Source organism: Heliangelus exortis, chromosome 8 (assembly GCF_036169615.1).
Source record: "Heliangelus exortis chromosome 8, bHelExo1.hap1, whole genome shotgun sequence".
Classification (NCBI taxonomy): Eukaryota; Metazoa; Chordata; class Aves; order Apodiformes; family Trochilidae; genus Heliangelus; species Heliangelus exortis.
Window position 1 is genome coordinate 29,775,868 of NC_092429.1, and position 17,753 is coordinate 29,793,620.

At 57.2% G+C, this 17,753-nt stretch overlaps 3 protein-coding genes across 5 annotated transcripts; 1 reads left to right on the plus strand and 2 right to left on the minus strand.

Moving 5' to 3' along the window:
* Window positions 1–673: 673 nt before the first annotated feature.
* On the plus strand, window positions 674–9,039 carry ALDH9A1 (aldehyde dehydrogenase 9 family member A1). The gene is made up of 11 exons (XM_071751382.1): window positions 674–936; window positions 1,876–2,021; window positions 3,212–3,341; window positions 3,636–3,770; window positions 4,291–4,487; window positions 5,255–5,395; window positions 6,113–6,301; window positions 7,244–7,331; window positions 8,014–8,155; window positions 8,657–8,769; window positions 8,871–9,039. Exons 1-11 carry the CDS (start codon window positions 753–755, stop codon window positions 8,963–8,965), a joined length of 1,560 nt encoding a protein of 519 aa, XP_071607483.1. The 5' UTR covers window positions 674–752; the 3' UTR covers window positions 8,966–9,039.
* An 862-nt stretch (window positions 9,040–9,901) lies between these two features.
* Window positions 9,902–17,696, minus strand: MGST3 (microsomal glutathione S-transferase 3). 3 transcript variants are annotated; one of them, XM_071751386.1, is made up of 6 exons: window positions 17,693–17,696; window positions 12,600–12,723; window positions 11,976–12,049; window positions 11,285–11,342; window positions 10,940–11,012; window positions 9,902–10,127 (listed from the first exon to the last, which is right to left on the minus strand). In XM_071751386.1, the coding sequence occupies exons 2-6, from the start codon at window positions 12,714–12,716 to the stop codon at window positions 10,003–10,005; spliced, it is 447 nt and encodes a 148-aa protein (XP_071607487.1). In that variant the 5' UTR covers window positions 12,717–12,723; window positions 17,693–17,696; the 3' UTR covers window positions 9,902–10,002. The 3 variants fall into 3 exon arrangements, with proteins under 3 accessions (XP_071607487.1, XP_071607485.1, XP_071607486.1); XM_071751384.1 differs by lacking the exon at window positions 17,693–17,696 and adding an exon at window positions 14,566–14,722; XM_071751385.1 differs by lacking the exon at window positions 17,693–17,696 and adding an exon at window positions 14,566–14,643 and having other exon boundaries at window positions 12,600–12,747.
* LRRC52 (leucine rich repeat containing 52) lies at window positions 15,481–17,585 on the minus strand. Its single transcript, XM_071749797.1, is given in 4 exon segments — window positions 15,481–16,162; window positions 16,575–17,173; window positions 17,175–17,416; window positions 17,562–17,585. Coding segments are annotated over 4 exon segments (1,131 nt in total). The 3' UTR covers window positions 15,481–15,896.
* Window positions 17,697–17,753: the final 57 nt, after the last annotated feature.

Genomic DNA, 17,753 nt, shown 5'->3' on the forward strand with positions numbered 1-17,753 from the left:
TGCTCCAGCCCTTGTGGTGCTGTGGTTGGGGTGAGGTGTCCCAGCACCCTGTCCCACAGGCTCCAAACTTCCCAAAGTGGGACAATCCACCCCTTCCCTGGGAGACATCCCAGTGTCTGACCGTCCTCAGGGGGAAAAGTTTTCCTCTTGTGTTCAGTTGGAATCTCCCCAGGATCACCTTGTCCCTCCTCCTGTCCCTGTATCTCCTGATCCATAGGGAATCCCCATCCATCAGTTTGGACCCCCCGGAACAGGCTCAGGTCTCTGCCTTCTCCTGCTGCACAGACCCGCTGTGCTCAGCCTCTCCTTGTGTGCCGCCTGCTCCCGGGCTCTGCTCCTCCTTGGGGCTTTTCTCGGGCCCGTCCCCATCCTTCTGGGCCAGCAGGACCAGAACTGGGGGCGGTACCCCCGGGATTGGGCCGGGTGAGGACTTTGTGCTGGTGCTGCCCCGAGCGGCTCCGTGGTGACACAGCCCCGGGCCCCTTCAGCTTTCCCGCAGCGCTGCCCTTCTGTTTCTCCTCCAACCCCCACAGAATCGGCCGAGAGGACAAAAAGGGAACGGGACAAAAGGAACCGAACCCAACCGAACCCTCCCGAACCGCGCGGCTTTTGTCCTCCCCTCCGCCAGGGGGCGCCAGGGCCGGGGTCAGTGCGGGACGGGCCCCTCCGGCCCCGGGGGAGCGGAGTCCTCAGGGCAGCGGCTCCGGTTCTGGTTCTGGTTCCGGTTCCTTGGGCGTTCCCTGGCACACCACATGCTGTCCCGGTTCCGGCTGCTCAACCTCCTCCCTCGTCTCTGCACCCTGCGGCCCGGACTCGCCATGAGCAGCCTCACCGGCACCTTCAGCACCCAGCAGCCCCTCAACTACCGCGGGGCTGCCCGCGTCCTGCCCGCCGATGTCTGCGGACCCGCCGAGGACGTGTACGAACCGGCCACAGGTACTGACGGACCGGTACCGGTACCGGCAGCGGCACCGCCCCGGGGGTACAGACCTTCCCTGAGGCGCGGGGCTTCTCCCGGAACGTGTTCCCTGAGCCCTTGGTGCCTGACACGGCTTCCCCGGACCCTGCCCGGGCACCCAGCTGCACCCCGAGCACCCAGCATCACCCCGAGCACCCAGCATCACCCTGAGCACCCAGCTTAACCCAGCATCACCTGAGCACCCAGCATCACCCTGAGCACCCAGCTTCACCCTGAGCACCCAGCATCACCCTGAGCACCCTGCATCACCCTGAGCACCCAGCTTAACCCTGAGCACCCAGCTTAACCCAGCTTCACCCCGAGCACCCAGCTTCACCACCCTAAAACTCAGCTTCACCCCGGGCACCCAGCTGCACCCTGAGCACCCAGCTTCACCCCGGGCACCCAGCATCACCCCGGGCACCCAGGTGTTGGCTCCTGCAGTGCAGGTCTGTAATCAGTCTTTTAGCAGAGAACAGTTCTGAGTCTCAGTCAAACAAACAAAAAATGGAGTGGTGCTTGGTGTTGGCAAAGGAGAAGGTTTAAACGTTTCTAAAGTGACTGTTTTTTTTTAAATCAGAGGTTTCTGGATTCTAGGTGAAGCATTCCAGGAAATGCAGTGTTTGACTGTGCTGAGGAATGTGCTGCAGAGGCTGGTAAAAGTGTAACAGGCTCTGGGAAACAGAGGAATTTTGTAACAGTTGGAGCTAATTAGTAACCAGACTAAGACTGGGGGGACATCTCTGAGTCCTGCCCGGCCATTTCCAACAAACCATCTGGGTTTGCAGCCCCAGACCAGTGGGAGCCAGGGTGTGAAGCTCAGAGCCTGGGTGCCTGGTCCGAAGCCTTTGGGGTTTGATGCGAGATCCTGTCCTTTTGTGCCCCTTTCCTGAGTCTGCTGCTTTCCTTGTTCCCAGGCCGTGTGATAAGCAAGGTGCAGAGCTCTGGGGAGAAGGAGGTGGATCTGGCAGTGCAGAGTGCCAAGGCTGCCTTCCAGACCTGGAGCCAGCTGTCGGGCATGGAGAGGAGCAGGGTGCTGCTGGAGGCTGCCAGGATCATCCGGGTGTGTGCTGGGACTCACGCTCCCCTCTGGGAGGGGGGGTTCTGTCTCTCAGCTTTCTTGGGGTGAACGTGGCTTCCAGCTGGGCTTCCAGAGCTCCAGGAGGATTGCAGGAGTCAAATCCCACCTCTGAGCAGAGCAGGGAGTTGGTTGCCTTGGGCAGGGCTTTGACTCAAGGCCAGTGTGTTGCCCTCTCTGTTTGGTTTTGTTAGAAGGCACAAAGCTGAGGCCATCCAGCTGGGACCTTGAAGCACTTGTGCTCCTTTTCACCAGGACCCAGCCTGGCTGCACGGTGTCACTGTCACGTTGTGCAACTTTCAGCTTGTCCTGTGGCTGGAGTTTGTCTTGTTTGGGCAAGTAAAGCAGTGTAGGGATGCCGGGGTTTATCTCAGACAGCAGATAATGCACATGGGGGAGGGAGAGAGGACACAGATAAGCTTGCTCTATCACAGACTCATGTGGGAGATAGTGTGTGCTTGGAAATCAGTGTGATCTCCACTGGGCACAGATCTGTGAGAAACCAGACTTCCTGTCCCCAGTGGGGCTGGGTGAGGAGAAAATGGTGTTCCTTCTGCCAGGAGGGAAAATTGTTCTCCTGTCCTGCAGCAGGGGGATGTTTCTGGCCTGCTAAAGGCTGCTCCCCAGCTGCACTGCCCTGTGAATCCTTCACCGAGTCCTCTGGTTCCCCTCTGATCTCACTCTCTGCAGTTTCTCCTGTTTCTCCCTAAATTCTCTTTTTTTTTTTTTTTGTGGAGCGCCTCCCCTCTCCCCCTCCCCCCCCCAAAAAAAAAAGATGTTTAATTTTGTATTATTAATTATTAATTAATGTGTGTGAATTCTGTTTCCCAGGCAGATCCTAAGCTGAGGTTTGATCTGGGTTCATCTTTAGATAAAGCAGGAGTGTTAAGCAAGAGTGGGCCAGCAGTGAAGCCCCGTGTCTGTCTGTCTGTCTGTCTGTCTGTCTGTCTGTCTGCCTGTCTGACACCCCCCTACCCCTGGGACCACCCCCTGGGACCTGATCAGTAGGAAGCAGGGCTGCAGCTTGTGGAGGTGTCAGTTTGTCAGGGCAGAGCCTTTCCTTCTGTGTGCAGGGTCCTGTCTGGGACTTGCCTGCTTGGGAAGCAGCTGTCCCCTTGTGGAGTTGTGCTGCAGGCTGCTCTTAACACGTTGTCACTGTCCCCTGCCTCTCACAGGAGCAGAGAGAAGAAATTGCCACCTTGGAAACCATCAACAATGGGAAATCCATCCTGGAGGCCAGAGTGGACATTGAGATATCCTGGCAGTGCCTGGAGTACTACGCAGGGCTGGCAGGGGCTCTGGCTGGTGAGGAGGTTATGGCACTTCCCTCTTTACTCTCTCTTCTTGTGTCCCCTGAGAACTTCCATGGCATCTCTGCTGCTGCTTTCTCCAAGAGATGGACTTGTCCCTTTTCTGAAGATCTTGGAAGGATTTTCAGAGATCCCTGCCTAGAGCCACCATGCTCTGTGAGCACTTGTACACCTCCTGTCAGCTTGCTGGGTGGCAGCTCCCCAGCAAAGTCAGATCTGCTCCCCAAGGCTCTGGGAAGATGATAAGGGCTTTGCTCTCCTCACCTCTGCCTGTTTTTCTTCTCTGCAGGTGAATACATCCAGCTGCCTGGAGGATCCTTTGGGTACACCCGGAGAGAGCCCTTCGGGGTATGTGTTGGGATTGGAGCCTGGAATTACCCTTTCCAGACTGCCTGCTGGAAAGCTGCCCCAGCCTTAGCTTGTGGTAATGGAGCCTCTGCAAGCTTCTCTTTAAAGCCAAATGATTCCTCAGGGGGAGTGGTTTGGGGAACAGGGTCTAGGGCTCCCTTGAAGGAGGTGTTGAAGGAGCAGCAGAAGGAGCAGCAGAGCCTTCAGGCTGTGACACTGGCTTGAAGGGTATGGGAACAGAGATGGAAACACCACAGGTGCCAAGAGGGTGGGAGTGTGTCAGGAGAAGGCTGGTGGCTTGGCTTTGGGTACCAGCTGAGGAAGGAAGGGCTCTGGAAATGTCTGCAGTGTGGGACCAGCAGCAGCACCATCCCCTCCAGCCCTTCCCAGCAGGAAGCTGCAGCTCCTCCCTTTCACTGGCTGCAGTCTTCAGCTCAATTTTTTTTTTTCCCCCCTCTCTTGAGGGGATGTCTTCTGGGATGTGTTGAGACAAGCTCATTGTGCATGGGGTTCTTTTGTTTGCTTGTGGTTTTGTTCTCTTTCCCTGCAGCAGTCTGGCTGTTAACCCCACCTTGCCTCTGTCTGGGTTCTCTTAGGCAATGCCATGGTCTTCAAGCCCTCTCCCTTCACCCCCATCTCGGTGGTGAGGTTGGCAGAGATCTTCACAGAGGCTGGTGTGCCCCCAGGGCTCTTCAACGTGGTGCAGGGGGGGGCAGCCACAGGCCAGTTGCTCTGCCATCACCCTGATGTGGCCAAAATCTCTTTCACTGGCAGTGTGCCAACTGGCATCAAGGTAAAGGGGCCCTCAGGGGCACAGGGGGTCTGTGGTGCCAGCCTGTTTGCTGCCTCCTTGAGCCGTGGTGCCTGAGGCTTGTGAAGATGAAGTGTCAGGCAGGATTTCTGCTTGGGGGGGTGGAGCAAGGAGCCTGCAGGGTTATACTGGGACTCCAGTTAGCTGACTGGGCACAAGCTTGGGCAGTCAGCCCTTTGAGGGGAGCCCCTGGGGCATCCTCAGCTGTTCATTCCTGGGCTGCAGTGAAGTCTCTGAGCTGCTGAAGTGTGGGGAAGGGGGTGTGCAAAGCCCTGAGAGAACATGTGAGTGTTGCTGGCAGTGAGTAGGTGGGTGCAGCACCACACAGGCTGCTGGTTTCAAGCAGGAGACCAATTTCTGTCCATTTCTTACCTCCAATTTGTTCTTTGAAAAAAATCAAAAGCCCCTCAAAAGGCTTGAAAAAATAAATTCTGATTTGAAAAAGGGGAAATGTTGCCCCTTGCACTCTCCCTAAGGGTGTGCACCTGTGGGGTGCAGTGACAGGGATGTGGTCCCAGCTGTCCCCTGGGCCTATTGCTGGGCATGAGCCATCCTGCAAAATGCCCCCTCGGGGTTTGTTGCTTTGGTCTTTAAAAAAACCAACCCCAAACCTTTGGAGACTGGTCCCAGGCTGCACCAAACCCAGCCAGGAACCCCAGGAGCTCCTCACGTAGGTGCCTGTCACCTCCCTCTGCCTGGCTCCCACTTACCAGTGGCTCACTTGTCTCTTCTGTCCTTGTTTCTCTCAGATCATGGAGATGGCATCCAAAGGGATCAAACCAGTCACCCTGGAGCTGGGGGGCAAGTCACCCCTTATCATCTTTTCTGACTGTGACTTTGACAACGCTGTGAAAGGAGCCCTCATGGCAAACTTCCTGACACAGGGAGAGGTGTGTCAATGTGGGGCATCCATCCCCCTGCCTGTGGGGATGGTTTGGGAAGGGGGCAGCAGAGCCAGCTGGTGACTTTGCTTAGTGAGTGATACCCTGGAGCTCCTGTCTCCCCAGGAATGTCCCTGTGCAAGTGTCACAAGGAGTCAGAAGGGGACACCCAGGCCAAAGCCAGCTCAGGGCATCCCAGGGGAGCGTGTCTGTGCTGGGGCCCTGTCCTTCCCAAAACTGGAGGGAGCCTCCTTAGCTCCTGGTGCCCAGCTCAGAGCAGCTGCTCCTGTGCCCTGAGCTCCAGTCTGGAGCTCCAGCTCCAGCTCCAGTGCTGGTTTCCTCTGGAGGGGCAGCAGCTTCCAGGTCCCTGTGCTTCCCCTGCCCCAGGTTTGGGATCCCCATGGGTGCTGCAGGTTTCCTGTGATCCTGCTGGCAAACTGGTTTTCTGGGCTCACTTCTGGGGACTCAACAAGCTGCCCAGGTTCTTGATGCTTGTCATCAAGTGACCTGATGCTTTTTTGCCACCTGGCAGCCTCAGTAGCACTGTGCCCAGCATGGGTTGTTCAGTGCAGGGGTGAGCAGCAGGGTGCTCTGATCCTTGTCCCCCCGAGCTGTTCTGGCAGCTGTGGGGGGGCTTTCCTGAGAGAGCCTCTGAGCAGGACCCCAGCAGGGAGGTGCTGGGCAGTGCCAGGTGCCTGGTGCTGAGCAGCCTCTCCTGCACCCCAGGTGTGCTGCAATGGCACCCGTGTGTTTGTGGAGAGGCAGATCCTGGATGCCTTCACAAAGGAGGTGGTGAAACGCACCCAGAAAATCAGAATTGGGGACCCACTTCTGGAAGACACGAGGATGGGAGCCCTCATCAACCGACCCCATCTGGATCGTGTCCAGGCCTTCATCAAGCAGGCAAAGGAGCAGGTGAGGTTGTGGTGCTGCTGCTGACAGCCCTGAAATGTCTCTGTCTTCTGTTACGGGGCCTGGCAGCTGCCTTCCTGCCCCACACCTTCCCAGTGAAGCTCTTTGGGGTTACTGGGTTACAAATGACCCGGTGTACATCTCTGAACCAGCTGATATGTCTGTGTCACCCCCAGCAGGGCAGGGTGTAAACTGGGAGCAACCATCATGTCTGGGGCTACTGCTGAGGTGTGGTGACACTGGGCAGCTGGGCTGTAACGTGGCTTGGGGACCAGTTCTGTTGGTTGCAGGAGTCACTAAGGATCCAGTCCAAATTTATGGGCTGCTGGGCACAGTCTGTGTGAGAGCAATAACATCTCCCTGCCCTTTCTGGTTTGGTTTGGGGTTTTTTTCTCACAATTTTTAGTGTAAAGGTGTTTTAAATGTCAGTGCCAGGTATATAAATAGCTAGGTATAGAAATAGCTGATTTGGGGATGCAGTGGAGCAGGGGAACTGAGTGAAAGGCAGGAGGGCTAGATGAGGATTTGGAAACAGGAAGAAGAACATGGAAGGAGATGTGGGTGAGAAGTCCCTCCCTCTCTCTGAAGCTGGACGTTTGGTGGAGGTGTTGTGCTAAGCCCTGACTGACTTAGTACTGAGGGAATTCACCCCATGTGAAGGTCTGGAAGTTAATGTGATGCCAGCTGAGGATCTGATTCTAGTTCTGACTGCTTCCCCCCAGCCTGCTCTGGCTCTTGTGGCACTTGCACCCCAAACCAGAGCTGTGGGGACATGGAGGCTGAGCCCACCCTGACCCTGATCTGTCACTGAGCAGTCCTCACCTGCAGACACACCAGGGAGCTCACAGCCATGGGCTGTCCCAGTGGGCTGTAAACCCAGCAGGAGTACTGGTCAGGCAGGGTGCCCCTGGACTGCCTCCCCACCTCCACTTGGCTCTTTTTCAGGGTGCAAAGGTGCTGTGTGGGGGGGATCTCTACGTGCCAGATGACCCCAAGCTGAAGAATGGCTTCTACATGCAGCCCTGTGTGCTAGGTATGAACCTCCCAGTGCCTGCCATGGGCCTCCCAGTGCCTGCCATGGGCCTCCCAGTGCCTGCCATGGGCCTCCCAGTGCCTGCCATGGGCCTTCCAGTGCCTGGCAGGAGCTCTCCAGTGCCTGGCATGGGCTTTCCAGTGCCTGCCATGGGCTTTCCAGTGCCTGCCATGAGCCTCCCAGTGCCTGCCATGGGCTTTCCAGTGCCTGCCATGAGCCTCCCAGTGCCTGCCATGGATCTTCCAGTGCCTGGCATGGACCTCCCAGTGCCTGGCATGGGCCTCCCAGTGCCTGCCATGGGCCTCCCAGTGCCTGGCATGGATCTTCCAGTGCCTGGCATAGGCCTCCCAGTGCCTGGAGCTGTGGCTTCTCCTGGGATGTTGCAGAGTTTCCTCTGGGAGCAGCTGTGTTCAGTGTAACCTCTCTGCATGCCCATGGTGTGGATTTGTGGGGAGCTGGAGGGAGCTGAGCCCCTCAGGAACCCCATCCAGAGACACAGCTGCTGGGAAGGGCTGGGAAGGGCTGGCAGGGAATGTGCCCTTGGTGCCCTTGCTGCCTTGAGGTGCAGGGTGGGCTTTGCTCCTCTGCTGGTCAGACTGGGGGCTGTCTGGGGGGTGTGTGGGGTGCTGAGGCTGTGGTGCTGCCTGCCTCCTGAAGCACATCAGTCCTGCCATGCTTCCAGGGGACTGCAGGGACGACATGACCTGTGTGAAGGAGGAGATCTTTGGGCCTGTCATGTCTATCCTGCCATTTGACACGGAGGACGAGGTGGTGGAGAGAGCCAACAACACCAAATTTGGCCTGGCAGGTGGTGTCTTCACCAGGTAGGGCAGAGTTGTGTGGGAGCAGGGAGGGGAGGAGCAGGGGAATACTGCAGCAACCTGATGCTTTCTCTTGTGGCTCCCAGCGTGGGCGTGGATATCCTCTTCTAGAAAAGCTGGGGCAAGGGGTTGCCCAAAGGGAATTTTGCCTGCACATCTCCTCAGCTTTTCCTGCAGGGTTACAGACTCCTTGCAGCTGGCACTTGGGCTGCTGCCTGCCTGCCTGCCTGCAGCAGGAGCTGGGCAGCAGGAGCCTGATGGGCAGCACCCCTCCTGCTGGAGGCTGCTGTGCTGCTGGCCTTGTCCTGCCTCCCAAATCAAGCGTGGGCTGGAGTGTCCACGGGAATAGTTGCTGCATCCTCTGAGCAGGCAGGGACACAGAGTAAGGCAGACTGGGCTATAAACAAACCCACCTGAGGCTGCTGGCCCTTCCCCAGGGGGGTGTCAGATGGCAGGGGAGCAGGGGGTGGGAAGGGATCCTGCTGCACTGCCCTTTTCCTGCAGGGATATCCAGAAGGCTCACAGGGTGGTGGCTGCTCTGAAGGCTGGGATGTGCTTCATTAACAACTACAACATCAGCCCCGTGGAGCTGCCTTTTGGAGGGTTCAAGGCATCAGGTGAGCTCTGCTGGACTTTTCCCTGGCACAGGGGATGTGTGTGGTGTGTGGTGCCTGGCACTGCCTGGAGCTGTCTCCTCACTCCTGGTTTGTCCCTGCAGGGTTTGGCAGAGAGAACGGGCAGGCAGCCCTGGAGTGCTACTCCCAGCTGAAGACTGTCTGTGTGGAGATGGGGGATGTGGAGTCTGTCTTTTAGTGGCTCTGGGACCTGCTCCAGGGAGCCAGAGGTGTGGATCATGCACACAGCAATAAAGTGGCCTAAAATTGTAAGTGCCTGGGGAGGGGAGTGTAGCTGAGACAGCATTTGGGCACCTTGCTCCTGCAAGGGGAACGCACACACAGAGGGCTCAGGCTCTGCCCCAGCTGCTGGAGGGTGGGGACCTCAGAGTTCAGCAGCAATTTGGCTTTCCTGAGCAGCTTCTGCACCTCCGTGGCTGTTACCAGGAGCTGCTTCCCTGCTGTGTGCCTTGAACCCTCAGTCACCTTCAGTTTTGGCTTCTTACCAGGTATGACCACACTCAGTGCACACAGAATCCCTCAGACCCTGGAGCTGTGGGCTCTGGCTGTTCCCTGACTACATGAAAGCCTTGAGTGTAGGATGGTTTATTCCCTCTAGTCCCCCTGTAAACACAAGATTTGTATTTTTTTCCTTTCTGCACTGTACTTCCAAGGTGAGACACAGTATTGTGGGGAGGGTGAGCTGATGCTGCCTGGGCTGGGCATGGCTCCACAGCACCAGAGTGGCACTGAGCTCCAGCACAGAACAGAACAGGGTGCTGCTGCTCTCCAGCAAAAGCTGTTTGACTTCTTCCCACACACCTACCCTTCTTTGTATACGTGATGAAGCAACAACTTAACAACTTTAAAAGTTTGCCTGCATTTGTGTACCAATCAAATAAACACTTAACTGTTCCAAAGGTCTTATTGCAGAGTGACGTGTACTAAGGGGTCCAGAAACAGTGCTGCTGCTGCATGGGTTAAGCTGGCTGGGAGATGGCTTCTTGGTCACACAAAACAAAAGCTAGGACAGCTCTGCCTGCTGAGCAGATTCCTGTAGTGCTCACAAAACCAGAGCTGTTGTAGCAAAGCTTCTTAAGGAAACCCTCCCTAGCTTCAGAATGAAAACACAGAGTTGACAACTTCATTTTATTGAACGAGGGAAAACAAAGCAAAACAAACCACCAGGAAATGAAATGCTCTAAAAGAAAACAAACCAGCAATCCCTTTAGTGTCTCAGGCAACCACCAGCTGGTCCTGGCAGGTCCAGCCAAGGTGCTGGCAAGCTGAATACACTCCTGTGCCCACCAGCCCCAGGAGGGCAACTGAACCAATGGCTCCTCTGCTTCGGTTTTTGGGCTCTGGGAAAAAAAGAGACATGTCTGTCAGTTCAGCAGCCCTGAGAGACTGAGCCCATCCTGAAAACTGGGGAGAGCAGGAACAAAAGGTAAATCTGCAGGCAGGGAGCAGGCACTGCTCTGGCCACTGCTCTGTGCTGTTCCTCAGTTAGTGCTCTCCTAGCAGCAGGAATCACCTGCACTTAGCAGCCTGGGACCTGCACCATTCTCAGCACACCCTGGCTGGAAGCTTTGTGCTGCCTGCTGGGTGTCAGCTGGAGGACAGAGCCCTGAATCATAGAATCATAGAATCCTAGGGGTTGGAAGGGACCTGGAAAGATCATCTAGTCCAACCCCCCCTGCCAGAGCAGGGCCCCCTAGAGTACATCCCCTAGGAACGTGTCCAGGTGGAGTTTGAATGTCTCCAGTGAAGGAGACTCCACAACCCCCCTGGGCAGCCTGTTCCAGGGCTCCGTCACCCTTACAGTAAAAAAATTTTTTCTGATATTCAACTTGAACCTCCTATGTTCCAATTTACACCCATTACCCCTTGTCCTATCACTGGTCACCACTGAGAAAAGCCTAACTCCATCTCCCTGACACTCACCCCTTACATATTTGAAAACATTGATGAGGTCACCCCTCAGTCTCCTTTTCTCCAAACTAAAGAGACCCAGCTCCCTCAGCCTTTCCTCATAAGGGAGATGTTCCACTCCCTTAATCATCTCAGTAGCTCTGCGCTGGACTCTTTCAAGCACTTCCCTGTCCTTCTTGAACTGAGGGGCCCAGAACTGGACACAATACTCCAGGTGTGAGCCCAGTTCCCAGGCACCCACCTCCTGTGTAGTAGCCGTAGGCGTAGAGGATTCTCCCAAGGATCCAGGTGAGACCAAGCCCTGTGGCAACACGCTGGAGAGAAACAAGGGTGCAAGGTTCTGGGGACCTTGTGTGTGCTCTCAGAGCAGCCAGGCTTCAGGGAAGTGGCCCTGCTCCTCTGCAGCACAGCTTTCTCCCAAGAAATGGTTTAAGGCATGGTAGGTGCTGAATCTTATTTCATTCATCAGATTCCTTCTGCCACCACATTTTCAGAAGAGGGATGTGGCTAGGGAAGCAGTTGCTGGGCCTCCTGCCCCCCCAGAGCAGAGTTCCTACCCCTGCAGCTCTGCTGGGCTGAGACTTACCGGGTGGTAGATCCCACTGGTGCCCAAGAAGAAGAGGAAGGCAGGGTAAACTTCCAGGCTGCAATAAAAGTGAGGAGGTTGTGTTTGTGCTCCAGTTGCTGGCAACGAGGAAACTCCAGAAATGCAGAAGCTGTGAGCATCCCCTGCCAAGGGCTCTGCTAGGCCTGACTGCTGAGAGCATCCACGCTCAGTGCTGTGGCCACAGATGGAGGAAACACCACCTGAGCTTTCAGGTCAGTCCCTAAACCACTGCTAAATCCCACTTGCCAGCAGCCAGCCCAGGAGCTGCTGTTCCTCCAGCACCCCCCTGATGGACTCCTGCAGCACGGTGCCCGGGGGAGATCAGGGCAATGCAAGAGAGGAGCAATCCCCAGACAGACTCCCCTGGAAACAAGACTTCAGTGTCCTCAGGGGCAGCCTGAGGCAGAGCCAGGCACAGGGAAAGAGAAGCTGCTTCAGAGCCCTGTCCTGTGGCTTGAGACATGGTGAGGAGCCAGGCAGGGCATTCCTGCTGAGCATTCCATGGACGGGTGTTGCCCTCGGGTGTTAAGGTGCCCAAGCAGTTGGCAGAAGAGTCTCCAGCTGCCCTGCCCCACATCCCTGGGTATTTTCAGGCTGTACTCAGGCTGTACTCAGGCTGTACTCAGGCTGTACTCAGGCTGAACTCAGGCTGTACTCAGGCTGTACTCACGTGTTCTGGTGTGCACGCTGGATGCAGTTGAAGATGTGCCCGTGCTCAGGGTCTGTGCTGTACATGGTTGGGTACTGCCAAAGAAATAAACCAGCAGCAAGAGCTGAGCAAGGGGAGGCTGGGCTCTGGAGTTCCCCAGCAGCAAGGAGCATGCCCTGCAGCCCCCTCCCCAGGCAGCCTCAGGAGCCTCCAGCAGCCTCCAAAAGCTTCACCCTGACCCAGCTCAAAGGCTCCTCCCTGGATGCCAAGGGAAGGTCACCTTAAACACTTCTTGGGTAGGGCTCACAAGCTCAGCCTGAGCTCCAGAAGCCCTCCTGTCACTTTTGATCCACCAAGATCCCTTTTCCCCTCACCACCACCCTGGCTGCCTGTGCAGGGCAGGGGTCTCTGTGGTTTCTTGCCCATCAGTGTTCCCAGGCTCAAAGCCTGGAGCTGTCAGGCAGCTGGGGCCAAGCCCCTGATCTGCCAAAGCCCAAGGTCTGCTGTGCTGCCTGCTCCATCCCTCCCACACCCAGGTGGCGGAGCAGAAAATATCAGGAAGTCACCCAAAACTGAGCAAGGTGTCACCTGGCTCGTCTGCAAGACCAGCTTTGACCTTCCCAGTCCCTCAGCCTGAGCACTCACCTCCACTTTGTAGGTCCTGCGGGCCTTGGCCACTTTCACTGCCAGGTGCATGACCAGGATGAAGCTGGCAGCTCCTGTCAGGATGACATAGCCATATTCCTTGGAGAGAACTGCCATCCTGGAGCTGGCAGGGAAGGAGAGCCTGTTACTGACAGGACAAGAGGAAATGGCCTCGAGGTGTGCCAGGGGAGGTGTGGATGGGATATTAAGAACAATGTTTTCACCCATAGGGTTGTCAGGCCCTGGGCAGTGGTGGAGTCCCCACTCCTGGAGGGATTTAAAAGCCCTGGAGATGTGGTGCTGAGGGACTTGGGGCAGTGGTGGCCTTGGCAGTGCTGGGGGAATAGTTGGACTTGATGATCTTACAGGGCTTTTCCAACCAGAAGTATTCTGTATCTGCAGGAGTGGCAGCTCACTGCATGCAGAGATGTGTAAGAGTTGCTGAGCATGGACCCTTCCAGCAAGGGGACTGGCAGAAAAATGGGAGAAATGGTGAGTTGGCCCAACACATGGCTACACAACTACTGTTCTCATTTAATGGTTCTGTGCTCCCTCGCCCAGGACTGAGGTGGAGGCACAACCAGGAGGGTGTATCCAGCACAAGGCTGTGTTGCATCCTTCTCCCTCTTTCCTGCTCCCTGTCTGCCAGACCTGCCACCAGCCCTCAACCCCGAGGGCTCTGCCACCCTTCCTGCAAGGAGAGCACCAGGGCCCTTCCCTGCAAGCATCTGGCACTGGGTTTCTTGCACAATCCCAACCCTCAGGTGGTGTCCAAGGGACCCAATACATTGCTACACGAATCAGCACAGCAGAAGAGACCTCACTCCAGCACTGAGCCTATTCCCTCTCTGAACCAAACCCTATCTGGTGCCTCCAGCACCTAAGCAGGGCTTAGGTGTCTCCTGTGCTGTCAGTGCAGGGGAAAATGGGCCACATCACAGAACCAGAACCTATTGCAAGAGGATCCTCACAAGGGATCTTCAGGGACCAGAGGCTTTTATTTCTCATTTGCAAAGCTGCATTTGTCCAGCTGAGGTTTGGAAAGCAATTATCAGTAAGAACATTCAAAATATCAGTTAATTAAGAAATGTCAGCTGTACTTACATGTACCTGACAGATGAGACACTGAAAATACAACCCATTCCCCCCCCAGCAGAGCAGGCTGGTGGTCACAGCTCCCCCTGTGAGCTACAGGGCTGGTGAACCCTGCCTGCCAGCAGGGACTGGGATTTGCACTTTAATTTCACAGTGCTGAGTTGTAACCCAAGGTTTTATGGCAGCAGCAAAGAGCACAACTGGGTCAAAGCAAATCGTTCCGTGAGGTGTTTTGGAAAGCTGCGGGTACAAAACTCGACCGGAGCCCCATAGAGCACTTCAGCATCCACGGGACCTCCCTCCTCTTCAGCATCCACGGGACCTCCCTCCTCTTCAGCATCCACGGGACCTCCCTCCCCTCTCCCATGGCAGCTCTGCGGCTGTTTCCGGATCCCGGTGCCTTTCCCCAGCCTTTCCCCGCAGCTCAAGGACTTTGCTGACAGTCAGGCAGCTCTGCCGGGCTCTCCCAGACTGAATTTCTACCTTCCGTGCAGCAAACGTTTCGGGCCGGGGCCCCAAGGCCGTGAGGTTCTGGAGCAGGGCACAGCAGAACCACTGCCGGGGGTGCTCTGATTGTTGTGAGTCAGCAGAGATGAGCGAGTCTCCTTCTGCAGCCCCACGCGTGGAGCCCCACGGGACACCAGAGAGGAGCTCAGGCATCTCAGGAGCCCGGACAGCCTTTTGTCCCCGCTCCAGGGCTCAGCTGCCTGCCCGTCCCGCTCCGGGGGGACGAAGGGGAGGTCACAGCGCTCCCGACATCTCCTGTACCCTCTGTCGCGATAATGGCGTTGGGAGCGTTGGCTCCGCGAACCCCGCCGCCTCCCCGGACCCTCCCGAGGGTCCATCCCCGCAGCCCCAGGCCCGCACTCACCCTCCGGCGCGGCTCGGAGCACCCCGGGACGGAGCGGAACCGGCTGTGCCCCCGGTACCGCCCGCAGGCGGGACCCCGGCGGGGCGGGGCTCGGGAGAGACGTCCGGGGGAAAGGAGCGTGTGCGGGGGGGTGACCCCGGCACCGGTTCCGGGGGTTCGTGGGGGGGGTGTGTGCGGTTGTGTGTCTGCGGGTGGGTGCTGAGCAGCCCCTGCCCCGCAGGGCTGTGTCTGTACCGCGGTTCCCGACACCTTCGCCCTTCCCTGGGTGTCTGTGGGCTGAGGGGGACAGCGTTCCACGCGGGGACTTCCCGCACCCACCCCTGTAAGCAGATCCTTCTCCTGGCACTTACCCGTGTCAGTGATACCAGGGTCTTGTGTGACCCACGGAACCACAGGATTGTCAGGGTTGGAAGGGACCTTTAAGACCCCCCAGTCCCAACCCCCCTGCCATGGGCAGGGGCCTCTCCCACCAGCTCGGGTTGCTCAGAGCCCCATCCAGCCTGGCCCTAAAATCTTCCAGGGATGGATGGGGCTTCCACCACCTCTCTGGGCAACCTGTGCCAGGCTCTCACCACTCTCATGATGAGAGCCTAAAATCCTAAATCTCCCCTCCTCTAGTTTGAATCCATTCCATGTCCTGACATCCTAAAGTCCCTCCCCAGCTTTCCTGTAGCCCCTTCAGACACTGGAAAGGCCACACTGAGGTCTCCTCAGAGCCTTCTCCAGCCTGAACAACCCCAACTCTCTCAGTGTTGTCCCAGCAGAGCTGCTCCAGCCCTCTGAGCACCCTCCTGGCCCTTCTCTGGGCACCCTCCAGCTCCTCCATGGCTGATGCAGTGGGGAAGCAAGGGGCAGCAGTGGGATTCTAGAAGCCCCGGCTTCAGTCCCTTTGCTCAGGTACCTGCCTTGCCATAGCAGAAAGTTCTCGGGTTCCCTGGGCCATCCCAGAGCAATCAGGGCTGGTCCCAAGCAGCTCTGCTGGGCTCTTTGTCCAGGGAGGGCTGGGGGAACTCATCCAGCAGAGTGCTGGGGCCTCTCTCATGGTTTGAGCTGTCCCTGTGACAGGCCCCGCACTGCCCCTGCCCTCTGGGCTAAAGGGTGAGTGTAACTGCTTGGCACTCCGAGCATCTCCCTTGTTCCCTCCCAAACAAACATCCTGGCAGTGTCCTGAGTCCCAGGGGAAGGAGAAACGTGAGGTAGTGAGGTGGCATGGGGAGGGAAATCGGAGCACAGAGAGTTCTCTTCTCTTGTAGTTTTATTGCACTTCAGAAAAATAGCACCTAGACCAAAACACCATGTGGAAAACCAGGGCTGCTGCTGCTTCCCAAGGACTAGTGGGGCTGATCTGAAGTGACTGTGTCTTCCTCCTCCTCCTCCTCCCCTTTTGAAGTGTGGGCTTTGCAGATGACAGCAGAGATGCCAGCCAGCCAGGCTGCCAGGCTGCCAGCACAGAACATGCAGGAGCCCAGGAGGCACAGAAAGATGAAGTCTTGGTTGCCCAGCTGGGTCAGGCAGCTGGAGTGGAGCTGTGTCTGCACTGCAGGCACTGCCAGGGCACGCAGCCCTGCTGGGGTGTGGCAGGTGATGTTCTCACCATCTGCACAGGGAAAAGCACAAGTGAGACTCCTGCCCGTGCCTGAGGTGTTAGCTGACAGCAGTCCTGCTGGAAAAGGATGGAGGAGTTTGCTAAAGTCCTGAAAATGTCTGCAGACTTCACAGCCCTTGCCCTCTGTAGCTGAGGTAAAATCAGAGAGGCAAAATCAGAGAGGCAAAATCAGAGAGGCAAACCTGTGTCAAACCACTGCTGAAGTGTTTGTGCTGCAGGGTGCTCAGCCACTGCATTTCCTGGCAGTGTGAAAGCTTTGTGCAGCCCCCACACTGACCCTGGGAGGCACACAGCCTCCTGCAGGCTGAGGGCTGTGAGCTGAAGTTTTGGCAAAGAGAACACAGGGGTTCCACACAGATCTGCAGGAGCAGGGGGAGAGAGGTCCCACACACACAGCCCTCACCTGGAAAGTGAACGTTGCTCTCTGTCATCCAGGTGATGAAGTCCAAAAGGGAACAGTTGCAATGCCACAGGTTGTCACTGAGCCCCAGAAACCTGAGGTTGGGGAGGTCCTGGACAGTGCTGGTGTCCAGGAATGTTAAGCCTGTCCGGCTCACATCCAGGTGCTGCAGCCTGGTGTTGTTGGCAAAAGCATCCTTCTCTATGGCCACGAGGTTGGGATTGTCTGAGATCTTCAGCACCACCAGGCAGAGGAGGTGTGAGAAGGTGCTGAAGGTGACCTGGGTAAGGTTGTTGAAGCTGAGGTCCAGATAGACGAGCTTGGCTACACCAATGAAAGTGAAATCCAGGTCATTCCCTAGGAGGTTCTTCCTGCAGTCCAGGTAGACCAAATCAGCCAAGAAGCTCAGTTCCACTGCTGGCAGGTGTGAGATCTTGTTTGCTGCCAGGATCAGCTGCCTGGTGTCCAGTGGGATGGCAGCAGGGAACTCCTGCAACTCCTGCCCTGTGCAATTCACTTCCAGGTACTGACAGCTACACCCGCTCGGGCAGTTCATCCTCTGGGATCCCATCCCCAACCCCAAAAGAAACACGAGGCTCAGGAGCTGCAGGACACATGGTCTAACACTCCCTGTAAGCTGCCTTAGGGCCACAGCCATACCCAGGAGGTCTGCAGGTGCCTGGTTGTGTGTGGGGAAGCACCGTGTGTGCCCGAAGCTCACCTGACCCCATGGCACGGTGCCCGGCTGGAACCCGAGCCTGGGCCCTACACCGGGAGCTGCGGGGCTGTGGCTGGACTGACTCCACGTCCCACTGGGAGCCAGATGACACCTCGGTGATGCCGATCTGCCCCGGTTTCTGGGACAGAGCTGTGAGCCCTGCGCGTCAGGAGCCCGCGGGGTGGGTGTGAGCAGCGCGATTCCTGTCACAGGCGGGGGCACAACGCAAGGGAGTCTCCTCCTTTCAGAAAGCAGGAGGTGGTCGGGAAGGCCTCTTCCCGCGGCTTTTTCAGCATTTGTACCCAGGACAGGCTTCCCAAAGCCGCCCCAGCTCCCACTCCCGCCTCGCCACGCAGTCTCCCTGCCCGCCCTGCCCCTGCTCTCTGCCGGTCCCGCTCCTCCTCCTCCGGAGCCTCAGGACGCGGCCCCGCCCCTAACGGCCAACGGTCGCCTCGCGCGGGGGC

Bases quoted from the DNA above. Each gene is read 5' to 3' on its own strand.
- ALDH9A1 (XM_071751382.1), top strand. From the start codon at position 753: ATGCTGTCCCGGTTCCGGCTGCTCAACCTCCTCCCTCGTCTCTGCACC. The intron at 3,771-4,290 runs GTAATGGAGCCT...GGGTTCTCTTAG, and splicing joins TGCCCCAGCCTTAGCTTGTG to GCAATGCCATGGTCTTCAAG. The intron at 8,156-8,656 runs GTAGGGCAGAGT...CTTTTCCTGCAG, and splicing joins GCAGGTGGTGTCTTCACCAG to GGATATCCAGAAGGCTCACA.
- MGST3 (XM_071751386.1), bottom strand. From the start codon at position 12,716: ATGGCAGTTCTCTCCAAGGAATATGGCTATGTCATCCTGACAGGAGCT. The intron at 12,050-12,599 runs GTGAGTGCTCAG...TTTCTTTGGCAG, and splicing joins GCAGGACCTACAAAGTGGAG to TACCCAACCATGTACAGCAC. The intron at 10,128-10,939 runs GTGGGTGCCTGG...TTTTTTTCCCAG, and splicing joins CTACGGCTACTACACAGGAG to AGCCCAAAAACCGAAGCAGA.